The 20,486-nt window shown below is 42.9% G+C and overlaps 2 protein-coding genes across 4 annotated transcripts in view; both read right to left on the minus strand.

The window, feature by feature from the left end:
* Positions 1–4,994, minus strand: part of LOC122540339 (tumor necrosis factor receptor superfamily member 1B-like) — a 36,660-nt gene extending 31,666 nt beyond the window's left edge. The window contains exon 1 of one of the 2 annotated variants that reach the window (XM_087980450.1): positions 4,786–4,994. In XM_087980450.1, the coding sequence (XP_087836576.1) occupies positions 4,786–4,866 (81 nt within the window). In that variant the 5' untranslated portion in view covers positions 4,867–4,994. The remainder of the gene's footprint in view (positions 1–4,785) is intronic. The other variant, XM_043675903.2, reaches the window with a different exon arrangement.
* Positions 4,995–17,085: 12,091 nt separating this feature from the next.
* LOC122540140 (tumor necrosis factor receptor superfamily member 1B-like) overlaps positions 17,086–20,486 on the minus strand; it is a 37,318-nt gene continuing 33,917 nt past the window's right edge. For both annotated transcript variants that reach the window (XM_087980705.1, XM_043675445.2), the window contains 2 exons: positions 20,152–20,280; positions 17,086–19,126 (listed from right to left, as the gene is read on the minus strand). In XM_087980705.1, coding sequence (XP_087836831.1) covers positions 18,903–19,126; positions 20,152–20,280 — 353 coding nt within the window. In that variant the 3' untranslated portion in view covers positions 17,086–18,902. The remainder of the gene's footprint in view (positions 19,127–20,151; positions 20,281–20,486) is intronic.

The raw sequence follows: 20,486 nt of genomic DNA on the forward strand, positions 1-20,486 counted from the left end.
CCTCCTCTCCTGAAGGTGCTGACTCCCCCTGGGGTACAGCTCCCTCTTCCCTCCTGAAGGTGCTGACTCCCCCTGGGGTACAGCTCCCCCTTCCCTCCTGAAGGTGCTACCTCTCCCTGGGGTACAGCTCCCCCTTCCCTCCTGAAGGTGCTACCTCTCCCTGGGGTACAGCTCCCCCTCCTCTCCTGAAGATGCTGTTGGTGAACATGTCAATGGACTGATGACAATCCCATCGCTTGCTGATCATAACCAACACACCCTGGGGAAATGTCTTGGTCATTGGAACAGAGATAAAAAGGCAAGGTCAAGTGTGTGACCTACAGTGTTAGTCTTGTGCTAGTTATGGGATGAGACAATATTAGCAAAGACCTGGGTGCTAATATGAGAGTCTGAAACCAAGCAAGGTCCACTGAGAATATATAAATGGGCTCAGAGTGAACCATTCAGCTTTGCAAACATTCCACCAAACAGGAAATGCAAGCTATCCTTGAAAACACAAAGTAAGAGTGTGAGAGACTGTGGGACCCACAGATTTCACTCAAGGCAGGCCCGAACAAGAAAGACATTTAGAAAAAAGAACAAGATACCACATGTCAGATACTTGCTAAAGTGCTGTATTGCTTTCTTTCTATTTACAGCACCATCCTTCTGTTTCCTGAATGCTGAACAAGCAAAGTATAATTGGGGTCACAAGCAGTTACGAAACTCCCTCTAACCCAGATTGTGCTGACACAGACTGTCCAGCTCACAAGTGCCAGACACATAGATTCTGAACTAACATTCCTCTCTCAACCCGCCCAAGGGATAGATCCATTGTTCAGCAGGGCTCTCTGGCTGGTGATTGACAGTGGGAAACCTGACCAATTATTCCTAATGAACCTAGCGACACTGAGACAAATTGCACTGGTCATGATTGGCTGACTCAGCATCTTCTCAGCAACCCCCCCCCGCCCCCAAAACCCTAAGCAAAATGCTTAAGAATCTCCCCTGGTGTGTCGAAGAGTCAGAGATGGCTTAATTGAAACGTCTAAGATTTTCAAGGGACTTGACTGGGTGGATGTTGAAAGAACATTTCTTCTTGTGAGAAAATCTAGTGGTCTTATTTAAAAATAAGGGGTCACCCATTTAACCAGAGATGAGGACTTTTTTTCCCTCTCAGAGAGTTGAGTGTCCTTGAAACTCCTTTCCTCAAAAGGCAGTGGATGCAAAGTCTTTAATTATTTTTAAGACAGATGTGGATAGATGTTTGATTACCAAGCGGATGAAAGATTATCAAAGATATGCAAGAACGTAGAGCGGAGGTTAAAATCAAATCAGCCGTAATCTTACTGAATGGCGGAGCAGGCTCAATGGGTAGGGACCTACGTTTTCCTCGTTCACATCATGCTATTGAGCAACAAGAGGTTCCTAGCCGCAATTCCCCAATGGCAGGCTGGCACTATGCCCATTGCATCACAATACCTCATTTCACAATCATGTTTTATCAAAAAATTGAAAAACCTTCTTTGAATGGGGGCCTGGAAGAAATGATAAACATCCACTTCCCTGGTCATTAGTAAACTAGATTTCTTTTCAGACAATCAGCAATGTTTCTGTGGTCATCATTCGACTGTTAATTTCAGACTCCTGTCAAGTTCAAATTTCACCATTGAACAGGTCCCCTAGGTCAGTGGATTAATAGTTTAGTGATAGCTCAGTGGTGTTATGCCCTCCCATTCTAAATCAACCTCCACCTCCTAAAGGTGCTGTTCATTTCTGCGGTTTAGCTCCACATCTTCCTGAAGTTGTTGACTCTCCCCTGCATTCAAACTATGGGGTCTCGTTTCGCCCATCAACTTGGACAAGTATTAGTAAGATATCCAACTGTGGGGGCTTCACATCAACCCACTCCTGACCCTCAGCCAACTTCTGCACCGTTTCCAGGAAGGAATCACTGGATTGGATGTCAAGACTTCTTTTCATTCTCTAACATTTTAAAAATCAATCAGCTAACACAGCACAGACTGGAAATGGTGGCTGAGCATTTACTGGTTGAAAGATTCTTATTTTAACCACCAGGGTAACTCTTTTGCCAAAGGTGGCTGACCAATCTGATGTCAAACCACAAATGAAAAGTTCAAAAGCACATGTGCCAATACAGTCTGAATTTGCATAATAGAAATTCCAGTTCAGTATGAGTGCCCATTTAAAAATTCTTTAAATAGTCCATTCTAATCCTGTACCCTGGATTAATAATCACCTGGTTAATGCTATCCTGTTTGAAGGTCACACAGACATACTCTAGAAGGTTACCTTTCCAGAACCTGGTAACTATTTACAGACTCTCAGGTATCCAAACCAAGACACCAGCCACAGAGCTGAGAAGGTGAGAGCTTCACAGTTACAGGAGCCAGCCCAGGAACTGTTGGCAGCACACTACATCACATACCAAACACTGGGCAGCACACCATGTGGGTACAGTCATGCAGTCAAAGAGCTGTACGGCATAGATACACACCCTTGAGTCCAACCTATCCATGTCGACCAGATATCCTAAATTAATCTAGTCCCATTTGGCAGCACTTGGCCCATATCCCTATAAACTCTTCGTATTCATATACCCACCAAATGCTTTATTAAATGTTGTAATTGTATCAGCCTCCACCACTTGTTCTGGCAGCTCATTCCATATGCTCACAACCCCCTGCATGAAACAGTAGCCCCTTAAATCCCTTGTAAATCTTTCCCCTCTCACTTTATGCCTTCTATTTTGAACACCCCTACCTTGGAGAAAAGGTCTTGACAATTTATCCTATCCACGTTCCCCTTGTGATTTTATAAACTTCTATAAAACCTCCGAGCCTGGCAGCATCCTTGTCAATCTTTTCTGAATCCTTTCAAGTTTCACAACTTCCTTCCTATAGCAGGGAGACTAAACTTTAGTGTTGCACGAAAAGTGGCCTAACCAATGTCCTGCACAGACACAACATGGAGTCGCAGGTAGATAGGATAGTGAAGGCGGCGTTTGGTGGGCTTTTTTTTATTGGTCAGAGTATTGAGTACAGGAGTTGAGAGGTCATGTTGCGGCTATACAGGACATTGGTTAGGCAACTGTTGGAATACTGCATGCAATTCTGGTCTCCTTTCTGTTGGAAAGATGTTGTGAAACTTGAAAGGGTTCAGCAAAGATTTACAAGAATGTTGCCAGGGTTGGAAGATTTGAGCTATAGGAAGAGGCTGGACAGGCTGAGGCTGTTTTCCCTGGAGCGTGGGAGGCTGAGGGGTGATCTTATAGAGGTTTGCAAAATTATGAGGGGGATGTACAGGATAAAAAGGCAAAGTCTTTTCCCTGGGGTCGGGGAGTCCAGAGCTAGAGGGCATAGGTTTAGGGTGAGAGAGGAATGATATAAAAGAGACCTAAGGGGCAACTTTTTCACACAGAGGGTGGTACGTGTATGGAATGAGCTGCCAGTGGATGTGGTGGAGGCTAGTACAATCGCAACATTTAAAAGGCATTTGGATGGGTATATGAATAGGAAGGGTTTGGAGGGATATGGGCCAGGTGCTCGCAGGTGGGACTAGATTGGGTTGGGATATCTGGTCGGCATGGACGGATTGGATCGAAGGGTCTGTTTCTATGATGTACATCTCTATACCTCTATGACCTCCCAATTCCTATACGCAATACTCTGCCCAATGAAAGCAAGCGTGCCAAATGCCTTCTCCACCACCCGAGGCAAATGAGAGGACTGCAGACACTGAAGATCAGTGTCTAGATAAAGGCTAGATTCCTGGTGAAGGGCTTTTGCCCGAAACCTCAGTTTTCCTGCTCCTCCGATGCTGCCTGACCTGCTGTGCTTCTTCACCACCCTGTCTGCATGCGACTCTACTTTCAAAGAACTATGCGCTCAAAGGTCTTTGTCCATTAACAGTATGAGTCTGATTTACCTTTCCAAAATGCAGCACTGCACATTTATTACACTGGGCAGCAGACAGTGTGGGCAGTACGCTGGGCAGGAGACAATGTGGGCAGTACATTGGGCAGCAGTCAGTGTGGGCAGTACGCTGGGCAGGAGACAATGTGGGCAGTACATTTGGCAGCAGTCAGTGTGGGCAGTACGCTGGGCAGGAGACAATGTGGGCAATACACTGGGCAGGAGACAGTGTGGGCAGTACACTGGGCAGGAGACAGTGTGGGCAATACACTGGGCAGGAGACAGTGTGGGCAATACGCTGGGCAGTAGACAGTGGAGTGTCTTATGTGTTTGTATACTGTCAAGCGTACATTGCCGGTAACAGGCTGCACAGGAGCACTTCAATTCAGCATCTCAAGCATAAAACAGGATAGCCCGTCACCCGCTCGAACAATCGAAGAGATCACGGAATATTCTCATTCGCTACTGAAAGCAACAAATGCTGGGAGATCACAGCGGGTCAGGCAGGACAGCATTCCCTCCACACATCACTCCAGCTCTGATGAAGAGTCATCTAGACTTGAAACATCAGCCTGCTCTCTCTCTCCATGGATGCTGCCGGACCCGCTGTGATCCCAGAATTTGTTGCTTTCAGTACAGCTTCCAGCATCTGCAGGAATTTGCTCCTACATTCTCATTTGACGTGTCACCCATGTGTTTTAACCTCTGTCTAACTCTCCATCCACTTCTCACTTTCGAATTCCCAAATCGTGTTCACTCCTGACTCGGTCCCTTTCGTTTCTGTCCTGTCTCTAGTCTTCGCTGGGGCAGTGGAGCTGACCTTGAGGCGTTGCCCTCCCTCTCGACCGTGTCAGACCAGACAGACACCCACCTTGTCAGTGCCGGTGGCGATCCGGAGCAGCGCAGCGGAGGTCAGGCTCAGGAACAGCCACGGAATGGCCCGGGGGCTCATTGTTAACCCGGCGGCGGGAGGGGGGGCAGGACACGGCAACACCAAACACAAGATAAACAAGTGACTTCGGAGGACGGGTTCAAAGTGCTCACTTCTCTCGGAAACTGAAAGATAGCGAGCGACTCAACATTTCGGTGGGAGGAGCCGGGCCAATAAGAGGGACAGTCCAGGAGCACGTGGTCACTCAGCAAGGTCCCTCACCAGTGAAACAGCTTCCAACATCTCCCAAGATATTAGGGGGGGAAAAAAAGAATGGAGGGGGACAGGGCAGGGGATATTCTCAGGAAAGGTATTCTCTCAGGACCTAGCCGGCTCAGAGTAGGCTGGGAACAGGAGTGAGATTGGGGCTGGGGGGTGAAACACTCATTAAGAGGCGAGTCAGTCAGCCCCAGGTCAGTCTGACTGCTCTCCCTCTTGAGATCACATGTTGGTGTGTGATGATGATGTGATCGGTCGAGGCCAGTGAGAGTTGCTGGCGAGACTTTTACACCTCGCTCACCTCTGACTGCCCTGTGGAAGAAAATGGTGTCCATGTGATGGAGGTGCAGCCACACTGCTTTCCATCTCTCTCTCTCTCACTAAAAGCTGCTGGGAATCTGAAAGGTAATAGTCATACAGAACTGTAGTGATTGGAAGGAAGTTGCGGGTCGGTGGGTCTCATGATTGGGATTGTTAACCTGGGTCAAACAGGGATTCCTGGCTAACGGATATAAACAGGAGTGTCAGGGATTCCCCTCAGTCAAGGAGTGGCTCTGAGTTAATTGGTCAGCTTCCATGTACTGAGCGTGTGTAAATAAAGAGTGACTTGGTGACGGGATACCAGCGTGGAGTTATTTCAAACACAGAAGTAGAACCTTTGATCCAACTCGCCCATGCCGACCAGCTAACCTAAACTGATCCAGTGCCATTTGGCCCATATCCCTCTAAACCCTTCCTTTTCATACACATATCCAGATGTCTTTTAAATGTTGTAATTGTACAAGTCTGCACCCACTTCCTCTCGCAGTTTGTTCCATTTACACATCACCCTCTGTGTGAAAAAGTTGCCCCTCAGGTCCCTTTTAAATCTTTTCCCTCTCACCTTAAACCTATGCCCTCTAGTTTTGGACACCCCTACTCTGGGGAAAAGACTTTGGCTGTTCACCCTATCCATGCCCTTCATGAATTGATACATCTCTGTCAGGTCACCCGTCAACCTCCAACATTTCAGGGAGAAAAGCCCCAGCCTATTTAGCCTCTCCCTTTAGCTCAAACTCTCCAATCCCCACAACATGCTTATGAATCTTTTCTGAATCCTTTCAAGTTAAACAACATCTTTACTGTAGCATGGGAGACCAGAATTGCACACAGTATTCCAAAAGTGCCCTAACCAATGTCCTTTACAGCCACACCATGACATCCCAACTCCTGTACTCAATGTTCTGACCAATGAAGGCAAACATGCCAAATGCCTTCTTCACCACCCTATCTGTGACTCCACTTTCAAGGAACTATGCACCTTGCATCCCTGCGACAAGATACAATTATAAATTAGATGCAAGATTTTCCACGTGAGAGCATATGCCTATGGTGCTGGGAGATGGATTGTTTTAACAAAATAGAGGTATTATAATTACGAAGCACAATGTTTCACCAAAATCAGAATTTTGCAGTGAAACAGGAAAATCTGTTCCTTTCCAAAATTCTGGCACAAAATGTGGTTTCAAGGAACAAATTCTACATGGGTTGATGGTGTCTGTGAATATTAGGGAATTAGAAACTGGAATTGAGTTGGTGAGGATTTGATATCATCTATGACTTGAAATGTTACCTCAGTTTCTCTCTCTGCTGATGCTGCCAAATCTGTTGGGTTTCTCCAATGTTTTCTGCTTTCTATCTACTGGTTGTTTGATCGAATTGCATGGTTTGCTAGGCTAGGGCTAGTCACATTGCTGAGAGTCTGGAGTCACATGTAGGCCAGACTAGATAAGGATGACAGACTTTCTTTGCCTGAAAATTAACTGAATCGTTTTTACAAAAACCCAATAATTTTATGGTGATTGTTAATGTGACTAGCATGTATTCCAGATTAATTAATTTTAAACATTCCGAACTGCTATGATGGGATTTGAACTCAATTCAAATACAGACCTGTGGGTTACTAGTCTAGTGCATTAGCACTACACTACCATCCCATTTACAGCAATCCCATTAAATTAATAACTGTTCATACACATGCAAACAATCTCAGGCAGCAGGTGAATATGTTAGGGACTGTGCAAAACAAAACCAGATCTCATGAAAACTCTAAGGGAAATATTGGAGTTGCCAAATCCACTGGGGTAAGCGACCTTCAGGAAAATAAGGATTTCTAGCTGGGGCAATCAGGTCAATGACATTGGAAAGGAAAACTCAATATGAGTAAATCAAACATAGTTACATGGGATCAAACACAAGCAAAGTGATGCTCAACAGGAAACTCCCTGATAATGAAAACAAAATATGACAGATCTGGAAATCTGAAACAAAAATGAAGTGGTGGAGAAACTCAGCAAGTCTGGCAGCATCTGTGGAGAGAGAGAAAAACAGAGTTAATGTTTTGAGTCTGGAATGACGTTTCTTCAGAACCCCATTCAAAATTTTGAAAGATGGAATTAAGAAAAATCTAGATTATAGAATGATTCAATGATCAACATGTCCAGTAATACCAGTTTTCCATACAACATCATTAACTAGTTGACTCCATTGCAGAACGCGACAATGTGTGGTCTAGACTGATCAAATGGTATAAGGCTTTGGTCAGATCTGCCTTCAATTCTGGCTAATTTTGGCCACTGAGACACAAGGAGATATTTAAGCCTTTGTGAAGCCTCAAGATGAATTCCTGATATCAAAAATGTCTTATCTGTGTTTTGGGAAGAGAATTTGACTATATACCTTGGAAAGGAGAGGTTGAAGAAGAGGTCTTGGGGAAGGATCCAAAATACTAAAGCAAATAGTAAAGTTAAGTCATGGATGTTACTTTCAATCAACATGCAGGAGAAAACTCTTGGATACTGACTCAAACTCTGGGATTAAAATTGACAGTTACTTGCAGAGAGTGACCAAGACTTGGAACACTTGGGCTGGATGAGTGAGGAGACTGAAAGCCTGGAAATTATTTAAGAAAGAATTAGATTGAGCTTTGCAGATGTGGGGAATGTTCTTTATGGATAAATGAACTGAATGGCTTTCCTCATCCATTTTAGGTTGTGACCTTTGTTACAGTATAAACTAAACTGAATTAGCCTCACTATCACTGGATTCATAACACAACGAAATTAAGACATTCAGTGACCCTCAAACTTTCTCAATTGTTTCACATCAAACTTTATGAGTAACAGATCTTGGACGCCACATTTCTATCTTAAATTTATTGTTACTAGTGTAACTTTGGCTGAACACAGAAACAAGGTAATCTAATTAATATCTATAATCTAAAGCTCAATCTTCTCTGATCATAAACCCTACTCTCTCAGACAGTTAAAGGATAAATTAGGAAAGGAAATAAAAGAATTGCAATTTGCCAGTTCAATAAACTACTTCAAGTGATGTATACCAGATTTTCATGATATCTTTGGACAATGGTTTATTCACAGGCAAGTAGTAATGCAAACCTTGCTTGAATTCTGAGTCAGTGGTAAATGCAAACAGTTTCAGCAAATTTTCAGAATGACTCAAAAACAGAAATTGCTGTCTGGCAGCCATCTGTGGAGAGAAAGCAGAGTTAACATTTCAGGTCCAATGACCCTTTTCAGAACTGAACCTGCAGCATTATCTTTCCTGAGTTTTCCCAGCAATTTCTGTTTTTATTTCTGATTCCAAGCATTCACAGTTCTTTGGGGTTGTTTTTCCAGAAAGCTTCACTTATTTCTTGCAAACTGGGATTATTTTCACAGAACATTCAACAACTTGTTAACTCAGTAGAAAACTAGAGAGAACAAAATAAAATAGATGTCTCCAAAAATCACTCTGTTGCCACAGTCAGAACTTTGTCTTTTTTTCCAGTCAACATTCTCTATGATTGCTGATTAACACTGGTCCTCCCTTGATTGACCAATCCAAGATGCAATCAGCTGTCTTCCCTGAGCATAGTCACAGAATGATACCTGAATATAAGCGGTACCAGACATCATGAAGGTCTGGCATCCATGAGTAGAGATGATACAAATTGGGCCTGTTTTCTCTAGTATTTAAAAGGTTAAGAGGTGATCTGATAAAATTCTTTGAGATATTAACAGAGAGATAAAGATAGACTATTTCCAATGGTTAGAGATTCTAGAACTTGGCGACTTAGTCTGAGAATTAGGGCCAGACCAATGAGAAGAGATGTTAGGAAACACTTCTCCAAAGGGTGGGAGATGTTTGGCACTCTTTTCCACAAATGACAGTGGATGCTGGATCAGTGTTCATTTTAAATCTGAGATATATAATTTTTCGTTAAGTAAAGGTATTAAGGGATATGGGCCAATGGCAGGTATACTGAGTTAGGCTACAGATCAGGCATGATCTCAGTGAATGTTGGAACAACCTTGAGAAGCTGATTGGCCTATTCCTGTTCCTATATCTTATGTTCATATAATGACAGCAACAACCTAAAGCTGATTCATCTACAGTGTCCTCAGAACAGTAATTAAGTCGAATTATCTTCAAGGCCCTTTCCAACAGCAAACATTAGTCATTGTTCTTTTTCTTTTAAAGAAGCTGCTGTTCAAAGTTTAACTCTTAACCACAACTCCCAGTTCCAAACCAAAAAAAGAGAGAAATATAAAAAGAAAAATAGTGAGGGTCTTCACACTTTCTGATGGCCATTGTTGCCATCATTAGCTGATATATTTTTGCCATTAGCTTATGTATTTACCTTCAGGCATCCCCATGGAATCATTATAGCCAGACGAGGCCATTTATATTGTTCTATCCATGCTAGCTCACTGCAAGAGAAACTCACGTAATCCCAAATCCCAGCCTTTCCCAATAGCCCTGCAAATGTCTCACTTCACGTGTTTATCTTATTCCATTTTGAGAGCCATATCAGCAGTAAGAGCAACAGTGGGCTTAATAGAGTCATAGAGATGCACAGCACAGAAACAGACCCTTTGACCCAACTCGTCCACGCCAACTAGATATCCTAAATTAATCTAGTCCCATTTGTCAGCACTTGGCCCATACTTCTCTAAACCCTTCCTATTCATATACCCACCACTGAGGTCTTTTCCCTGTGGTGGGGGAGTCCAGAGGGAGAGGGCATAGGTTTAGGGTGAGAGGGGAAAGATATAAAAGAGACCTAAGGGGCAATTCTTTCATGCAGAGGGTGGTATGTGTATGGAATGAGCTGCCAGCAGAAGTGGTGGAGGCTGGTACAATTGCAACATTTAAAAGGCATCTGAATGGGTATATGAATAGGAAGGGTTTGGAGGGATATGTGCCAGGTGCTGGCAGGTGGGACTAGATTGGATTGGGATATCTGGTCAGCATGGACAGGTTGGACCGAAGGGTCTGTTTCCGTGCTGTACATCTCTATGATTCTTTGACTCTATTTACCTTATCCATGCCCCACATGATTTTATAAACCTCTATGAGGTCACTCCTCAGCCTCTGAAACTCCAGGGGAAACAGCCCCAGCCTATTCAGCCTCTCCCTGTGCTCAAACACTCAAACCCTGGCAACATCCATGTAAATCTTTTCTGAACCCTTTCAAGTTTCACAACATCCTTCCTATAGGAGGGAGACCAGATTTTCATGCAGTATTCCAAACGTGGCCTAACCAATGTCCTGTACAGCTGCAGCATGACTTCCCAACTCTTGTACTCAGTGCTCTGACCAATAAAGGAAAGCATACCAAACTCCTTCTGCACTATCCTATCTACCTGCAACTCAAGGAATTATGAACATGCCATCCAAGGTCTCTTTGTTCAGCAACACTCCTTAGGACCTTACCATTAAGTGTACAAGTCCTGCTAAGATTTGCCTTTTAATGATTGGTGTTCAAACAAATCCAAGACTAGAGTGACAGTAAGGAGGAGAGAGACCAGTCATGGACAAAATAGTTGGAAGCAGAAACATCAAAAAAAAAGATAAACATGCTGCTCCAGGAAGTCATGTAACTGATCGTTAGGGAATATTTATCTCTCCCTGTCTCCAAACTGGAACCAGGAAATTCAGGAAATGTTAAGATTCAATTGGGAGAACCTTAAAAGTGAGTTAATCACTACTAGCATAGATCAAGTTCAGAAACAATCAATTCATTAATATTCATTGTTTAAACAGGGACAAAACAGATTGAAAAGGGAGGAATATAATTCATTTCAGATCATAAATGGACAATTGAGATTTGTTGTTTTCAGTTGTTGTGCTATGTGAGAACTTCATGTCCCTTCCTATGTGTTGGGGGAAGTACATGTGTAGGATGCATCTCTAACTGCTTGAGCTCAGGTTCATGACTTTGAGATGTAATGTTTCAGGACTTGGTCACCGTTCAGGTAGTCAGCGTTCAGGGTAATAGCTGTGTGACCGTTTGGAAGAGGAAGAGGCAGTAGGAAGTGCAGCAGTCTTGAGGTGCTTGCTACTTTAAAACTGGAAACTGTTGGGATGGAAGACACCTTGAAGGACTGCAGTGCAGACTAAGACACAGGACTGCAGCAAAGAGTAAAGATGTAGGTATTATAGAAGATTTCAGTAAAGGAGGCCAGACAGAAATTTCTGTAAGGTCCCACCTGACATGAAGCCCCCCTGGTGCCAGGATAAAGAACACCACAGTGAGATGCATAATATTCTGCAGTGGGAATGAATGAGCAGGAAGTGTGAATGTGTGGAGATTTTTGGCAGAAAGCATAGGCAATACAGGCTTAGTGGTGAAGGAACAGAGGAATTTAGAGACATAGATGTTTGCAGATCTTTGAAAGAGTAATTTGAAAAGCACAGAGGATCTTAGGCTTCATAGATAGAGGTACTGAGCACAAAGACACAGGACCTATACTTAAACTTCATAAAACTCTGGTTAGGCCCCAGCTAGAATATGGTGACCAGGCTGATCACCAGGCTTCAGGAAGATGTGAGGGTACTTGAGCAGGTGCTTGGGGAATTTACCAGAATCATTCCACGGATGATGGAATTATAGCCCCAACGTGAGGTTGGAGAAGCTGGATTGATCTCCTTGGAGCAAAGAGGATATTATGGGCAGATTTAACAAAGAAAATAGACAAAGAAACACTTCTGTTATTAACTGTTGGTTCAAAGACATTTTGAGCAAAAGATATTGGGAGGGAAGGTGCTGCGAAGGGAAACCTTTGTACACGGCAAGGATCAATGGCCTGAAACTCAGTGCTGATCAGGGTGGTGGAACTGGTAATGATGGATCATTTCAAAAGGAAGATGATTTTTGGTATTTGAGGGAAACAAAGTAGTTCAGAGGAATGGGACTGACACAATTATTCAACAAGAGTTTAATCACGGACCTGATGGACTGACCAGTCTATTTCTCTCCCATCGAGACTCTATGACTTTGAGGCAGTGCTTGCCAGATTCTAACTGCTCCCTGAATTTGGGTTATTGTCCTGTCACCTTTAGTTCATTTGGCAATGACCTTTAATTTGTGTCCTTTGGTTCTCAGCCATTCCACAAATGGGAACAGTTTAACTCAATATACGTCATGTAAATTTCCTTATGAATTTCAACATTTCTATCAGTTTTTTTCTCAGGCTCTTATGCTTGAGAAAGAACAACTCCAGCTCCTCCAATCTATCCATGCAACTGAAGTCCTTGTTTCCGAGAACCATTCTTATAAATCTTTTCTACACCCTTTCTAAAGTGCGTACATCCTTCCTTCCTCGAGAGTGCTGCCCAGAATTGAATACAATAGTCCCGTTGAGACAGAATTTTATCGACAATTAGTCATAACTTCCAGGCTTTGGAGGCTGCCTCTATAAAGTGCAGGACTCTGCACCCTTTTAGTCACTTTTTCAACCTACCTTGCTCACTTCAAGAATTTGTGCAAATAATCTGAGGTCCCACTGTTTCTACACTGCATTTAGAATCCTATCCTTTGTGTTACATTGCTGCTGCACATTCCTCAAACCAGAATGTATACTTGCCTGAACTAAATTTCAATTTCCGCGTCTTTGTCCATTTCATATCCTCTTGGCATCCATCACTGATTTCCTCACCGTTCACAATACCCTCGAAGTTTTCTCTCATCTGCAAATGTAGAAATCTTGACCTGAATACCCAGGTCTACATCAGTAGTATGTGAAGAAATGCTCCCACTCTCACGGAACCCCACTGTAGATCTTCTTCCAGTCTAAAAAATAACTATTCACTACATCCTTCTGTTTCCTGTCACTCAAATCAAATTCTCAACCATGCTGCCACTGACCCCCTAATTCCATGGGCTCCAACTGTCTGGCAAGTGTTTTGTGTCACTTTATTAAATGTCTTTTAGAAATCTGTGCACACCACAACAAACACCATTATCCTCAGCTGTTGGACTTCAAAGTCATATATTGGGAGTGAAACATTTTGGGACACTGATTATTACATTTTCTGTTCTAGCTCCCTGCTGGGGGAGATAAAAGCTCCAGAAACAGTGAAGGGGTTTCCCCAAATCTCCTCGAAATTAGTCATCTTTTCTCCACTCCCCCAGCTTCCTTTGTCTCCTTGATGTTCAAGAAGTGGGTGGGTGTGGGGCATTGTCTACTGAACCCAATTAGAAACAACATCTTGTTTTGATACAGTCACAACATATAGCACGATGGGAGAGAAACTGGATTGAGGGAGGGTCTTTTCAGTTGACAAAGACACAACTTGGGTCAGACTGACACTACCAATCCTAGCTCACCCATGATTGTAGATGGAGGGTGGTAATGTCTGGATTTGATAACTTTGCCAATTGAGAACAACAAATAGATATTTTTAAGAAACGGTAATCATCATTTGCTCTTCAACCCTCTCTCGAATTACGCCGCTATCGCTCTTTATCAGACCAAATTATCTGGCAATTAATTTGAAATTTAATTGAGCCAAATCAAGAAGGTTTTCACCTGAGAACTGAGTATAACAGGAAACTGTTCAACCCTGATTAGATCAGTTGTTAAAATGTTCAACAGAAAATACCAAGAAATAGTTGCACATCATGCAGTTTGAGGTCAACGCCCAGTTGCAGGACTCAACTGAGTGTATCTGGGCCCTCTCCCTCCTCTTTCCCCGCCTTGAAAGTGTTTGATGGAACAGTGTAGAGGGATCTTACACTCTTCAAAAAACGTGAGCTCGTCTGAAACTCTCCTGCCCTAACCTAAGTTGCACCAAATCCTAGTCACCCATCATCCACCTTTTTATGCATTGACCTTTTAAAGATGCAGATGTAAAGCCCAGAAGGAGGACAAATATTCACTTAAATTTGAATCAAAAGGTGTTGGGAGAAATCCAGCACTGATGGTCATCTTATGCATACAGAGTATTAAAGCCAAGGTTTGGTATTCTGTTACATTTCATTAACACTGAACTTCAATAGTTTGATTTCTGCCTTAAATTTATCACCTCTGCTCCTGCATGCACCCGAGTTCCTCAAGACTGCATAACTCTCATTAACTAATACTAACAGGTTGGATTGATTCCCTACAGTATGGAAACAGGCCCTTTGGCACAACAAGTCCACACCGACCTTCCGAAGAGTAGCCCACCAAGTCCCATTCCCCTCTGACTAATGCACCTAACACTATGGGCAATTTAACACAGCCAAGTCACCTAACCTGCACATCTTTGGACTGTGGGAGGAAACCGGAGCACCCAGAGGAAACCCACACAGACACGGGGAGAATGTGCAAACTCCACACAGACAGTTGCCCGAGGCTGGAATCGAACCTCGGTCCCTGGCTCTGTGACGCAACAGTGCTAACCTCTGAGCCACCGATTGTCCTATTACAGGTGGCATTCCAGCCAAGATTAAACCTCTTCCTATTTTATCTGATGTAATGATGCAACAGTTTTCCAACAAGAGATGCTGAATTACAGTCAACAGTAGACACCCTGGCTGATCTAGCCGACTCTTTCTCCTCTTTAGCTTAAGGTTACTGTGATCAAAGGTCAGAAGGAGACTATTCCATGCATTGCACCTGCACCAGCTCTCTGAGCACTTTGGCTTGGTGCCAATCTCTTAACCTTTTTCCCATAACCGTGAGTATGATTTCTATTTTAATAATTATCTAATGTCCTCATGAAAACCTCAAGTTAACCTGCCGCCACTACCATTTCCAGTCAGGGCATTCCAGAATCCAGCTACTTGCCATCTGCAAAATAATTTCTTTTTTGCCTTGTGCTTGCTTTTTTTTCGAAAAACACCAAATCTGTGCCCATTGGTTCTTGATTCTGAGTGAGAATTGTTTCTGTTCATCTAGTTATTCTGTCAGGACCCCTCGTGATTTTGAAAACCTCTGTAAAATCTCCTCTCAACCTTCACTTCTCCAAGGAAAGCAGTTTCAATCTCTTCAATCTCTCTTCATAAATTACAGTTTCTCATCCATGAAACAATCCTTGTAATTCACTATTCTACTATTAATTTGCTGAGATCACCTCTTCTGCAAATGAACCAAAATTCTGTATCATTCAATTTGACACAAGCCATTATATTAAAGAACCAAAGCATCTGAAGATTGGTCTGATTTTCATTGTCAAGTGATCTTTGCTTAGCGTGTACAATGGAAATGGACTGAGTGGTACTTTCTATTGCTATCAATTCTGATGTTAAAAACCACAAATGTTGCACAGCTTTTGATGGAAGAATATTGGTCTTTTAAAATCATGAGGCGTGAATGGCAGCTGACTTTCCCCTAGCGTGGGAGATTTCAAGATGAGGGGGCATACTTTTAAGATGAGAGGAGAAAGATTTAACTAAGACATGAGAGGCAACTTTTGTTTTTACACAGAGAGTGGTTTGTGTGTGGAATTAACTTCCAAATGAATTGGTGGATACAGATACAGTTACAAAGTTTAAAGAGATTTGGATAAGTAAATAAATAAGAAATGTTTAAAGGGATGTGGGCCAAGTGCAGGTAGGTGGGACTAGTTTAGTTTGGGATTATGGTCAGCATGGACTGGTTGGAACAAAGGGTCTCTTTCCATGCCGTATGACTCTATGATTTCCATCTTCTTTTCAAAACTGTGCTCCTCATTTCCTCTATAAGCTCCTGCAACCTCACAACCTCCCAAGATTGCCCAACTCCTCCAATGCTGACCTCTTGTGCAATTGTAATTTGGATCACCGTAGCGTTAGCTGCCAAGTTTCAGCTGCCTCGATTGTAAGTTATGAAATTTCATTCCTAAAGCTCTTTGGTTCAGAGCCAAATTTTGTTTGGAGAATGATTAATGTCTGGGGCTGGTTTACTATATTAAAGGTGTCAGATGAATTAAATTAGTTTGTAATTGAGACAGTGAAGAGGGGAGAGCCTTATTTTACAAGCAGTCCACATTCTACCTATCTTAGGTGTGTAGAAGGGGCTTTATTATTTACTCTGTGTGAGTGATGGGACTGTGTAGAAGGAGTTTTTTCAAATTAATCCATGCTATGCTTTCCCTGAAAGTGATTGGCAGGACAGTGTAGAGTGGAAGGAGTTTTGCTTTGTATTTAACCTCTGCTGTGCCTTCCCTAGGAGTATTTTGTGTAACAGTATAGATGGAGCTTTACTTTGTATCTAACCCTGTACTAAGTCAGTACAGGTAGTGTGCAGTGCAGCAGTTCAGAAGGAGTTTCACAGTTCCCATCCTGATTCACGATCAGACTATTTGAATGGAACACAAGTTCCCCCTACTGGCTTCCTTCAGTATTTCACCAGCACAAAAATGAACAAAATCTTCCCCATTCAGTTTTACAGCCAGTGTCCTCTCTCCATCCTGGTCCCCAATCACTTTCAAAGTTTTACAGGAAGATAATTTAATTCTCTTCACATATTCTTGAGCATTTTTCATGCAAAGAGTGAATGGAACAAACTGCCAGAGGAAGTGGTGGAGGCTGGTACAATTACAACATTTAAAAGATATCTGCATGGGTACATGAATAAGAAGGGTTCAGAGGATATAGAACAAATGCTGGCAAATGGGACTAGGTCAGACTGGAATGTCTGATTGGTGCAGATGAATTGGACCAAAGGGTCTGTTCCCATAGTGTATAACTCTATAATACAGATTATGGTATTTGGAGGCAGCTCATTTACTATAATGATCCAGCAGTTTATTGGTGATGATCACAGTTCCATTTCTCTATGTTACAAGTGATAATATGAAATGTCATAGTAAGGCTCTTACACAGACAGGTTCACAATCCAACAACGGAGGCAACAGAAACAGACACCCTGACCAATGCAGGTCTGCAGTTATCATGCTACATGAGGGGAAAAAAAACAAACCCCAAAAGCAACAATACAGGAGCCATAAGCTTAATGATTTAGCAATGGTGAACTTAGCCAATCATTGGCCTCACTCACTGCACAAAGCATACTCTCAGCCTACAGGCATCCAGCCTTTCTACCCACACCCTATCCACAATCCCAAGGCCCAGTCAGTCAGCACCTTTCCAAAAGTCCAGTACCTGTGCCCATTTACCAAACTTGAAATCCAAGGACCAGGCTTGAAGGACAAGAGTCAGTGACAAGGGCAGTGTCCACTGAACCCTGTTAGAAAAAACATCTTATTTTGATGGTATTGACAACATGTAGCATGAAGGGAGAGAAACTGGATTGAGGGAAGGTGTTTTCAGTTGGCACGGACACAACTTGACACAGACTGGCACTACCATCCTGGCTCACCCATGACGGTAGAAGCAGGGCAGTGATGTCTGGATTTGATAACTTGATCAACGGAGCAGATTGTCACCTCACAGCTCAGATTGATATTCGTAAACTGTGAATGATGGAATTTAAATTCAACTAATAAAATCAGGAATTAAAAGCTTGCCTCAGCAATGGTGACCATTAAACCATTATTCTTTTTCGCAAAATGGTATCTGGTACACTAATGTCCTTCAGGGACAGGAATCTGCCAAACCCTATCCAGTCTGACTTACATGCAGCTCCAGACCTGAAGTGGTTGACTTTTAATTGCTTCCTGAAATGACCTAGAGATGAATCCGTTCCAGCTTCCCCCACACCCTTTCCTGTGTCTCATGGCTATTTAAAAATGGATGGGTTAGCAACTCCATTCAAGAGCAATTAGGAATAGGGAACAAACATAGACCTTACCAGTGATGTCCACATCTCATAAAAGAATAAAATGAACTGTTGCTGAGTGTTCCACCACCAGGTACCCAAACATTAGCAAATTCTTACCTGTGAAGTTTGCTTCAGTGCAAGAGAAATGGTGTTGATATTTCATGGAATCACTGTCCCAATCTATCTATCTATACATTGCCTCTCAGCTCTAATGTGGTGTGACAGTAAGTGTGAACTCACCACATGCTCATCATTGGTTCAGCTGTTACCCTAAGTGCTACTCGGGTCAAAGAACTCAAATTCCATCCCCATCATTCACCGATTCAGACACTGCCCACTCTCGGCGACTCACCTAATCCTTTTCTGTTGTATCTGTACAAACGGTGCCCCAACATTCAGCTACAGTTAGTGAGCTCTAGGGGCTTGGACTCTGACGAAGAACCCATGACTCTGCACTTGCAGGTCAGCTTGCAGCTAATCTCAAAGAAAACTCTGAAATCCAGCCTCTCAGCCAGTTAAACCCAGCTCTGAGGGTCAATCTAACACACAGCAGGAAATAAAGATTCTTTGAAAAAAAAAATCAGATTCCAGGAAAACAGGTCACAAAGGAAAAACATTGAGTCTCCCAGTCAGCACTGAGACATCAACCCAACATGGAAAGGAGCTGCATTCTGTCCGATATTAGAAACTATTGGAAAAGGATGGCCATGCCTGCTGGATTAGTCCAAGCATCACGTTCCCACCGGAAACACCACTCCAAGTTTAACAGCGTTTCCAATATTCCTTTTATTTGTCTGTCAACGGCAGTTCAGCTCAGTTTGTTTCCTAATAGTCAGCAGCAGGCACGGGGTCCCGGAACAGTTTCCCCTCCTCCTCCACTGGGTAAATGTGACTCTCTCCTGTATTCTGCGACTTCACTGACTCCTGCTGTGGAAAATGAATGTGGGATTCGGGATGTTGAATGATGGGATCTTCTTGATCAGCATTGGCACTGTTGCCGGGCTCCATGCCCAGGTATATACGGTAAGGGGTCACAATATAGACGGGGCCTGAAAGACAGACAGAAAGTGACTCCAGTTAGTGGTGAAAATGTTTGCTCCAACACCATCACCTACTGTCGAGCTTTCAACATCAAACAAGTAAAGGGGGCCAGATTCAGACAGGAGCAGAAGGTGGAATGAACATATGAAGGAAATGGGAATATGGACTCCAGAGGCACATTGAAGAAAAAGAATTGGAGGATAACTTCATTGCTCAGACCTTTGACATAGGAGTTGGGATGTTATATTGAGGTTGTACAAGATGTGAAGGGCTTTTGCCCGAAACGATGATTTTACTGCTCCTCGGATGCTGCCTGAACTGCTGTGCTCTTCCAGCACCACTGATCCAGAATCTGGTTTCCAGCATCTGCAGTCATTGTTTTTACCCCTGTACAAGATGTTGGTGAGGCTCCTTCTGGAGTACTGTTGTCCAGTACTGGTCTTCCTGTTGTAGGAAGGATATTATTAACTGGAAAGGGTTCAGAAAAGATCTTGCTGGGAATTGAGAGTTTGAGTTATAAGGAGAGGCAGGATAGGCTGGGACCGTTTCTCACTGGACCGTGGGAGGTTGAGGGGTGACCTTATAGAAGTTTAGAAAATAATGAAGGTTTCAGTAAGACAAATGGCGGGTATCTTTTTCCCGAGGGTGGGGATTTTCAAGACTAGGGGCATATTTTTAAGATGAGGGGAGAAAGATTTTAAAAAGACATAAGGGGCAATTTCTTTTTTTTAAAACAGAGAGAATGGTTTGTGTTTGGATTGAACATCCAGAGAAAGTGGTGGATTTGGGTACAGTTCTAACTTTGAAAAGACATTTGGATAAGTACATGAATAGTAACTATTTGGATGGAGATGGGCCAAGCGCAGGTAAATGAGATTAGATTAGTTTGGGATTATGATCGACATGGACTGGTTGGACTGAAGTGCTTGTCTCCGTGCTGTGTGACTCTATAATTGAGGAATTCAGATTGCAGGACAGATAAAAAGGGAACAAAGCAAACAGAGACCATTAGACAGCACCGGAAAATTCTCACCTTTAGTTTTGTTGGATAAAAACAAGCTTTTGAAATATTCCTTGCGTCTGAACAGCAAACTTGAAACAATGAGGATCAGTAGGAACGCAAGAATTAACCCAATCGCCAAAAACAAATCGACCATCTGTCCTGGGAGGATCACAAAACAGATATCAGATCACAGCATGACTTACAATAATCTGCATTTAAATGGCACCTGTAATGTAGTAAACCATCCCAGATATTTCCTAATAATGGGGAATCAATCAGAAGTGGATACCATGCCATGGAAGATTAGGAAGGTTTTAAGAGCATCTTGAAAGGAGGAGCGGTCGAAAAATAAGATGAGCGAATCA

The sequence above is a fragment of the Chiloscyllium plagiosum genome, unplaced genomic scaffold (assembly GCF_037043375.1).
Source record: "Chiloscyllium plagiosum isolate Xiang-an unplaced genomic scaffold, Cpla_swu_hap1 HiC_scaffold_37, whole genome shotgun sequence".
Classification (NCBI taxonomy): domain Eukaryota; kingdom Metazoa; phylum Chordata; class Chondrichthyes; order Orectolobiformes; family Hemiscylliidae; genus Chiloscyllium; species Chiloscyllium plagiosum.